Here is a 9,737-nt window from a genome sequence, read left to right as displayed (position 1 = left end):
ACATGTACAATAATGTCAAGAAGAGCATAGTATACGGAAACAAATTTACGAGCATTCGGTAACATATTGCTGGTCTATATATTCTATATGGTTAAGACCTATCAGTCAGCTCGATATATGTCATACCTCGACTATTTATTATGATGAGCTGGTAGAAAGCGTCATGTCTTGTACGCGCTTGACGTACGTATTCTAAAACTCGGTATGAGCAAGACCAATACGAATTTGAGTCAAAACTTTTCACCACAGCAATACGTATATTACCTTTTTTTACTTCTAACTGCGATGTTCTAATAACCTATTTCAGCCAAGAAGAAAAATATTCATCTATTATGTTTTACTTCTATTATAATAATAACCCAAGCATTTTTCCTACCGTTCTTGCTCGGGGATTAAATGATAAAGGAGAACACCATTCCCGTGATGCGCATCACATGAATCAAATCATGCAGAGTGCAGTCAGTGAATGGGGTATTATTGACTTCAGAAAATATTGAAATTGTTTAGGTTGTGTCGACCTGTATCCGAATTGTAAGTATTAGTCAAGTTTTAGCCAGTGTTGGAGTTTAATTTACTTGCTATCATAACAGTAGTAAGTACGCCACTTATATTTACTCTCCAGTTAATTTGTGTAATTAATTTATATAGGGTACAGGCAATGCGTTGAGAAGATGTACCAAAGTAACTATAGAGAAAAGAATCGATAGTAAACGATCATTTTGAAATTGTTCATAATAAGTTTAACGAGCAACATGATGTCTTCGAATTAAAAAAATATAGATCAATAGATATTATACCAAACGTACGTGTATATGGATTATATGAAATATATTTTTTGCCAATACCGTGCAAATAGTGCATGTACAATCGTAATTATATAAATTACAGAGATGTAACTATGGTTGCATTTTTTCGCTGTCGTTTTAAATAACTATCTACTGTAATTACACCAACGTAAATATTTAACTGCATTATGTGAGACAGAAACACACTATAACATGACCTGAAAGCATGCTTCGTGAAACATGCAGCTTACCAGCTGTGAAACTAAACAATCATGTATACGTCATTGTTACAGTATTAGTATTTCTAAACTATTCTTAATATGTTCTACTTGTGGCAGAGCTTATCAGTCTGTATTCAATAGCGTAGAAATAAAGCAAATAATTGTATGGTTCTGAGTACCTCCAGGTCAGCATATATATCTAAAGCATCAGGCTTTTATGATTTGTGCTGTGACAGTCGTGTCTATGCTTCCAATATAACAACTTGGGTATATTTCTCCAGTGTGCGGAGTAAAGGGCTAGTGTTCTACGAACTTTAGAAATCGAACGAAAAAGACATGATTGAGAACAAAGCTTCACTTGAAGACATGGTAATGTTGAGTTTCAATCCACCTTACATCTTAATTGTTTGGAGATGTTTACTTAGAAAACTAATGCACGCGTTTAATTTAATTAAGTAGAATTTAATACATGAGCTGGACTTGAGATTGATCTATAGTAATAAATATGTCATTTCCATAATTAAATATTTCAGGAAGTTGATAAAAAACGACGTCGTCGAATTGTAATTGTACTTGCGTGTCTGTTAGCTTGCGCAACACTCATTGCAGTAACAGCAGGTGTAATTGTTGCCGCAGGTGAGTTATTTGATTGTTATTCTATGAAACAAAGAACATTTATTTATACAGTACAGTAACCGCATTTACATGTTCTCATATTGATTTCATGACGATGGGTTACACATAATAAGAATAGTGATTGCATGCATTGTAAGCAATGTGACTTGGAATCATGGAGGAATCACGCAACATGTCAGTATTTATTGTGTAGCTATGTGGCAGTATTCATATCATATATATTATAATTACCACTGGTATCAAATCACTTATCTACATGAATCGACTGTTAATATTTTCCGTTTTCTTTACTGCAAAGTGTTGTATGCATTTCAGGTGGCGACACAGAAGGTACTGAAACCAATTATAAAATACTCAACGCTAACGTTACTGATAGCGATGTGTATGGTACCGATGCGACGAACCGCTCAACCATAGGCCCATTCACTCAAACCGATTACCGAAGAATAACTGCGAGTATTACTACCATTGCACCAACCACAGGTGGTAAGTTGAAAGGGAAATTGTGAGCCATTTTCAATTTATATTGTCCCTAGATTTCACAGAGAAATTCCACATAAATTCTTTTTAAGAGAGCTACATACTTTGACATATCTTTCTGATGCAAGTGTGCTCAAGGCAATGAGTTACAATTAGATATATTATGCCTAATAGTATTATAATGGCTGAATTATAGTGTGTAAACATGTTTGTGTTTTTGTGTTACAACTACAAAAATAGTCGCATGGCAATTAGGTTAAATTAACGTTAACAAAGAAAATATTTTCTTTTTTGAAAAGTATTGTTTAGAAACTAAAAACAACGGTGCTCGATACAACAGAAGCTAAAAAGTGCTATTTATTAACTAAAATGATCTCAGTCTCGTTTACCTCACGAAGAATAGTATTTAATGGCGTATGATGGGAGGATTATTTTATGTTGACACACTAGTTGCACTTCATGTCGATGTAATCTCTATTAATGAACCTAATATCGAAATGATGCAGAACACGCACGGAAGTTTATCAACAGAAACGCACACACCATTTCATGAGTATTTCTGAAAACATTGCTATATATTCCTGTAGTATGGGTATGTGTGTTACAACCATAAATTAAATATTGTTCAAACATAAAGCAAGCATACACGAAGTAATTATGATAATGATCTGATTTGCGTATTACAAGTAAACATATTTCATTTGACAGCAACATCGGCTGCGTCTCTTTGACGTCACAATAACTGACACCTCGTAATTTAATGTTTATATAATGTCCACCGCGTGCCTTCACTATTTAACTAATCCGTTGCAAGCTTTAAGGAATTGTATCTGTGCATGGGTAATTTGTCTCTATTGCGTCAGTGAATCGTGAATTCTGGTGATGTATGATAACGTTGTATTTGTTAGGTCTATTTGAGTTTTGTGATTGAAATTATATTTTGTGCAAGTGTTGAAAGAGAATGGCATTGACATAACCCTAGAATCAAGCCGTCTGCATCTTAGAGTTTTGAAAAGACAAAATAATGACCAGTCACTGTTAAGATAGATTCTTGTTGGCTCATTGGTGCATCTTGTAGTAGTGTGAGGGATGGGAAATTATACAGTGGCAATCCCAAGAGCTGTATTTGGGACATTTTCTTATAAACAAATGATTAAATGTATAACACGACATCTGTTCAAAGCATCATAAATATCGATTTGATCTGTAGTAATCCATCAACTTTTTGGAGTTGTTGCTAAGAAGGACTATTAGAAACGGCCCAACACAGTTGTCAATTGGACATACGTTGATTTCAATCATACACGTCACTACGAAGCCACACAAAACACTGTCACTCCAGGGGACCCTGAATGCTGTGTTTCCAATGCCAGTGGCATATATACTAGTATTGTTATGACTTTTTTTTTAAAACGTATGTATCATACATAATATATTCAATATCGTTAGTTATACAATCGTAGCATATGGTCATGAATGGTGAGTTTTTACATGATAATAAAACATTGGATGCAAACAGGGGTCCGCATGATCATCTTAATAGAATAGGCTGATTTTAATCTTTTAGAGATTTGCGCAAAGCATTCAGAGTGCCCTCGGCGATTACTGTATATAGTTCACAAGATCTATATAGTGTAACAATATGAACGTTTATTCTAACAAAGGTGGATATGTACTTTTATCTTTATCTGCCTGGAATGTTCATTGCTAATCGTGGTGAACTTTCTCGGTGTTAAAATAAAAACATACAAACAGCAGTGTTCGGCTTTGGCGAACATGCTATTGAACCCACGTTGCTATGGATATGTCGGTTGTTGCTAGAGACAAGTTCACCAGCAATAGAAAAAGAATGTATAATCAAAGCATGAATTATATTTGTCGTGATGTTCAATGATGGTGATATATCATTTTGAACTGGTTGTCATGGATTGCTATATGACAAAATGCCCTTTTACTAGCTAGTATAGTCAATTGATGTTTATTTTCATGAAAAATGTTGATGGCGCTAGGGTTGCCCTTCAAATCACTTTTGTGTGTTTGGGTGTATCTGTATGTATGTATGTGATTTTCTGTGTATGTTTTGGCTGTATTTTCTCCTACTATTGTAGAACTAAAAAACCCGTACATAGCTCACAAAACTCAACTTGGGTGTAGGCAGAAAGTTACTATTTGTGTTTTTAATGTCTTTGTTCATTACCGAGAAATTTATCTTCAAAGTTTGGGTAACTATTACCAGTCATGGCTTTTTAACTCTTCTGTGAGTTTTGGTTGGGTCGATTTTGTTCATACATGGTAGGCAGGTCATACTGTCACTCTAATTGGGTGGTAAAACCCCAGTAAAATAGTACCGAAATCTAGGTTAAAGCGTTAGCTTAGCGAATATAATAACGATAACAGCAAAGAACGTGCTAGTAATAAAGTGACGTGACTTCTGAAGACTAAATGTTTTGCGAACTTCGTTTATGGGGCGCTATTTTAGTTATAAAGCGACGTTAGCTTCACATTCATGTCCTACATCGCAACAGCCGAAATCATTTGCTTTTTGAGTGGGGCGGTTGCCAATCAGATTACCGGTTTGTTTTGTTATTAGTTGCCATGGGCGTTGGCTTGGTATCATAACTTTACCTAAAATAGGTTGCTTGTAATAACGAATATGTATATTATTGAGTTCACGTGACCAACCCATCATTCCAAACAATAGGATATAACACTTTGACTTGCATGTGCTATTCGATGCCATGCTATTTTCACAGGATAATGTCGATATGGTTTTCATGGGCGTGGTCACAGTTGCTAACTCATAATGTCATGCAAAAGAGAATGACAAAAAAGATGTACGCATGAAACATGAACCATGAAGAAAAGTTATTACGGCTTAAAAATCTGTTTGTTATGGTATACAATCGTAGTACGTGAATGAATAGTGACATTGGATGCAAACAGGGGTCCGCATGATCATCTTAATAGAATAGGCTGATTTTAATCTTTTAGAGATTTGCGCAAAGCATTCAGAGTGCCCTCGGCGATTACTGTATATAGTTCACAAGATCTATATAGTGTAACAATACGAACGTTTATTCTAACAAAGGTGGATATGTACTTTTATCTGCCTGGAATGTTCATTGCTAATCGTGGTGAACTTTCTCGGTGTTAAAATAAAAACATACAAACAGCAGTGTTCGGCTTTGGCGAACATGCTATTGAACCCACGTTGCTATGGATATGTCGGTTGTTGCTAGAGACAAGTTCACCAGCAATAGAAAAAGAATGTATAATCAAAGCATGAATTATATTTGTCGTGATGTTCAATGATGGTGATATATCATTTTGAACTGGTTGTCATGGATTGCTATATGACAAAATGCCCTTTTACTAGCTAGTATAGTCAATTGATGTTTATTTTCATGAAAAATGTTGATGGCGCTAGGGTTGCCCTTCAGCGATTGTCATGTACATTTAAGCGCCACAAGATTTATGCGATGTAACAATACAAATGTTTGTTCTAACAGCGGTGGTCATGCACTTTTATCGACCTGAGATGCTCATTGCTAATCACAGTCAGCTGGCGCACACCTGATACAATAAAATAAATGCGATATTTATTATATGGGGGCCGCCATCTTGAATGACGCATAAAACTAAATAAGAGACTAGTTGTGAAACGCGTTTTTTCAGAATCCTACAAATCAGGACAAAAATACCGAAGTTTATATGTTTACAAATATTTCTCAACCTCATGGTAAATGTCAGTGATATATATAGAATTTCGACGCTTTCATCACAACGGTGTTTTGCTAATCTTGTTGTTAGTGTTAGTTTTCACACAATTGACGCCAGGTTTCCCGACAAAGCAATATCAAATAGGCGCAAAAAGGTCAATTATTTTGATCCTATTTAGTCTTGTTATCATAAAGATATCAACTATTTAGTATCAATAGTCTGAGGATGTTATAATCTTATTACATATTTACACAAATATGTATTGTCATTCACTTCTGAGTATATACCACTTGGGAATCAGCATCTCCAAATCACCGATTCTGAATTACCTGTAGCGTAACATTGAAATTATTTCACAATCACAAACCAGGCCATGAATTTTGCTGATTTTAGCATTAGAAAAATGTCTAAACCCTACTGCCAGCTAAATTCAAGTATAGAAGACCATAGTGGGGATTTTCTTCATTTGTTTTAAGTTTAAAAAATAACACCACCTGTTTTTATTGAGTGCTGTTAATAACTTGTTTCCCTTTGATTTCAGTCATCGATTATTGCAGTCTCTGTGAATACGCTTGTGTTGAATCCCAATGTGTGTGTGATCTTGGCTTTGTTCTGAATGACGATTATATAACATGTACAGGTAAATATAATCAGAAATCACAATGAAACGCAGTTTATATGCGTCTGTAATATACATATTGCAATTTTAAGCAAATTATCGTAGACAGTTACATTTAAAGAATTAGTTACAAGTAGTCAAACTTGACAAGCAAATGACAACACATAATTCAAAGCTTGATATTTGAAGGCGGTACAAATTTCCCACTGTTATAATAAGAACATACTGTGACCTTGACATTTTACCATCGAACAAGTTTTGATTACATGTGGACTATGCATGCAAAATGTAAAGACCATGGCTGTAATCGTCTTTTAGTTTTACTATGATCTATACTTTTGACACAAAACTGAAAACAAGTCATGCAAGGCACACATAATCAACTGTTCTGGCTAGTCTGAAGTTCATTGCTGTTCCCCCTTGTAGTTGAATACTGGTAATTCATAACCAGAGAACGTTCTAGTGAATCAAACAACGTTCACGTTTGCCAATTTCAAAATTCATGGCATGTTCCCACCTGTAGTTATATGAAATCATTCTGTGAACTACCTGCAACAGACAGGTATGCCACTAAACACTTTCCCGTAATTTACTTCATTCAGGTAATAATTTATCTTAGAAAACAAAATTACTTTAATTTATATAAAATGTTAATTCACTATTGTGGTTCTTTGAGGTGCTCAGTACGAACATGTCTTCTCTTAAAACGGCCCACCTTCACATTTTATTCCGAGAGAACTCGATTTTAAACGTTAAACGTCATTACAGAAAGCATTGTCGTGCACAGACTGTAATATGAAGCGTTATTTTTATAACTATTCGCAGATAACCACGAAATGACAGTTTATATCAAGTGGGCTTTATAGCATAAGTACAAGCTGCTGATGGCTTCTGAAATACCATCTGATTCAAGTCACATAGACTACCAATATATTGCACAACACAACACCATGACAAATATGACTGGAACAAAAAACATGTTCTTTACTTTCTACCAGGGGATGAGAATTTAGAAAAAAAAACAATGAAAAAAATTACTTTTAATGACCTCATTTCTGGCGTGATCAAATTACGCTCTCTAGTATTACGATTGTCATTGGCTTTCGTTTTACTTCACATCCAAATTTGGCTATACAGCAATTGGCCGTTAATGGGCTGGAGGAGACATTTTAGCACCTGCAGGATACTATATTGAATATTAAAATATCAGTGCACTACGTGTAATCTATAACTAATTGTGAATGTTAAATCACAGAAATATAACTTGAAATACTATACGGACATTTTTTTCACATAATATTTAAAGTCAGATTATGTAATTTCTTAACTTCTTACAAATGCGTTTGCATTATATAACTGCAATACAATTTCATTAATATTACAGATTTGGGATGCAACATGCAACAATTCGTGTCTTATCCAGCATCAGGGGCTAACCTTATCAGCACTGTATCCGCAGATACAGCAGTTGACTGCTGTTCTGCTTGTACAGAAGAAGCTTTATGTACAATTTGGACATGGCATTCTAATACACAAATGTGTCACATTAAGAAAGGAAATCTGAGTCCATCATCTGCCCCTATGACAGCATTTTCTGGTACTCCAATGAATATATAGATTATATTTTGCAGCTTTTAATTAGTGCAGTAAGAATCTAACCCCGGTAAATTCGAGAAGACAAACAATGTACATATTATTCTTATTCGGCATAAATAAATAGCACGTGTGTGTTTGAACCATGATGTTGCAAGAGATTGTTGTCGTTGAGCGTATGAATGTATTTGTAAAACTGGTGTGAGTTTCTAAGAAAATATTGTATATATTATCTGCCGAGGGTATATAACAAATTACCTCCTTTGGTGTGGAAACTGGCCACTGTCAACAACGGCAAGTCAAATTAGTGTTGTTGATTGGGTTCTTTTCGCACCAACCAACCATTCAAATCATAACACACAATTGAGGGGTCAATATTTGAACTGAAACTAACTTTGTTACAAGTCTCCTACACATCCACACAAACCACATTTAGGCAATACATATTTAATAACTCACAATAAAATACAACACATGGATCCACCTTGTAGTATCAGTGTATAGTCTCGTCTGCTATACACATGCCGCCAGAGTTGCAGACCGTGGAAAGTGTAAATTTGAAAAAATGTATTACGAAACCATGGGACGAGTGCATGAATAAACGAGAGAGAGAGCGAAAGCTCGAAAATATTTCAAAAACGTGTCTAGCCCTGAAATATAGAGTTGATTATGCCAGACTTTTACTATTACTTGTTTCGCGATCCCGCCGAATGAACAGAAGCCGAAAATGAAATACAAATAAAAGTTTATTTCAGCGTAATTTCTCGCGCCCGCCGACTTGAAAGTGCAAAAAATTGCTAAAAAAATTATTTTTATCTTCATATTTTTCCGCCCGCCGCGTAACAAATCCAAGTTGCATTTTCATGGAGTATAATGATCAAAGTACCGAAGTCTCGCGCAAATCTGTACTTTATGCGCGTTGGTTGACAGTGAATCAATCCCTGCGTGCTGCTTGAGACTACAAGGCGAAGATGGCGGCGGCGTGGTTTGTGGTGACACGCCGTCAAAAAACGAGAAATTCCTCATTAATGCTGAAAATATTGCCACAGTTGGTGACATTGTCAACCAGGTTATACATGGAATAAATTTTATTTTATTTCTTCTCGCTGATCAATGATCTTTACTTAATTTTTTTTTTTTTTTGAAATTAATTTTATTTTTGTCCGTCCTCCTCAAAAAATTGACGATTGTCATTTTACTGCACTGGCGCACCATAAAACCACTCACACACTGGTAATCAGAATGTAATCCCGTTGCCACAAGCACACATAGACACAAAACAGAAGGGGAAATGAATTGTAAAGCAAAATAGAAAGTGTTCACAACTATTAACCATGATTATTGTAAATGCAATCATTAGTACCCAAAGTGACAACATATCTACAATATCATCGCTGATATACCCCTTTTTGATCCGGTTGTATCTCTTCCGACCGTGTCTCTTAAGACACCTATCTGAAACGCCGGCGTGGGCGGCAGCTGTGATGTCCTCTATTCTAAGTGAATGCGTGCCGAAAACTGCATGGTTCGGAACGAAGAATACCAGTCTGTCCCGATAATTTCTTTTACTCGTGTCTAGCTTAGCTATTTGTTGGTTTAAAAAAAAATAACATCATAAAAATAAAATAATCTGACACATCTGGGATACCTGTGACACTGAGATACTAGATAATTTTTGTTACT

At 35.3% G+C, this 9,737-nt stretch overlaps 1 protein-coding gene across 1 annotated transcript; it reads left to right on the top strand.

Annotated features, from left to right (window-relative positions):
• Positions 1-1,220: 1,220 nt before the first annotated feature.
• LOC144344400 (uncharacterized) lies at positions 1,221-8,211 on the top strand. The gene is made up of 5 exons (XM_085507684.1): positions 1,221-1,375; positions 1,540-1,642; positions 1,958-2,128; positions 6,384-6,482; positions 7,846-8,211. The coding sequence occupies exons 1-5, from the start codon at positions 1,343-1,345 to the stop codon at positions 8,076-8,078; spliced, it is 639 nt and encodes a 212-aa protein (XP_085363810.1). The 5' UTR covers positions 1,221-1,342; the 3' UTR covers positions 8,079-8,211.
• The last annotated feature ends 1,526 nt before the right edge of the window (positions 8,212-9,737 follow it).

The sequence above is a fragment of the Saccoglossus kowalevskii genome, chromosome 14 (genome assembly GCF_978046115.1).
Source record: "Saccoglossus kowalevskii chromosome 14, keSacKowa6.1, whole genome shotgun sequence".
Classification (NCBI taxonomy): Eukaryota; Metazoa; Hemichordata; class Enteropneusta; family Harrimaniidae; genus Saccoglossus; species Saccoglossus kowalevskii.
This window is presented reverse-complemented; position numbering and strand designations above follow the sequence as displayed.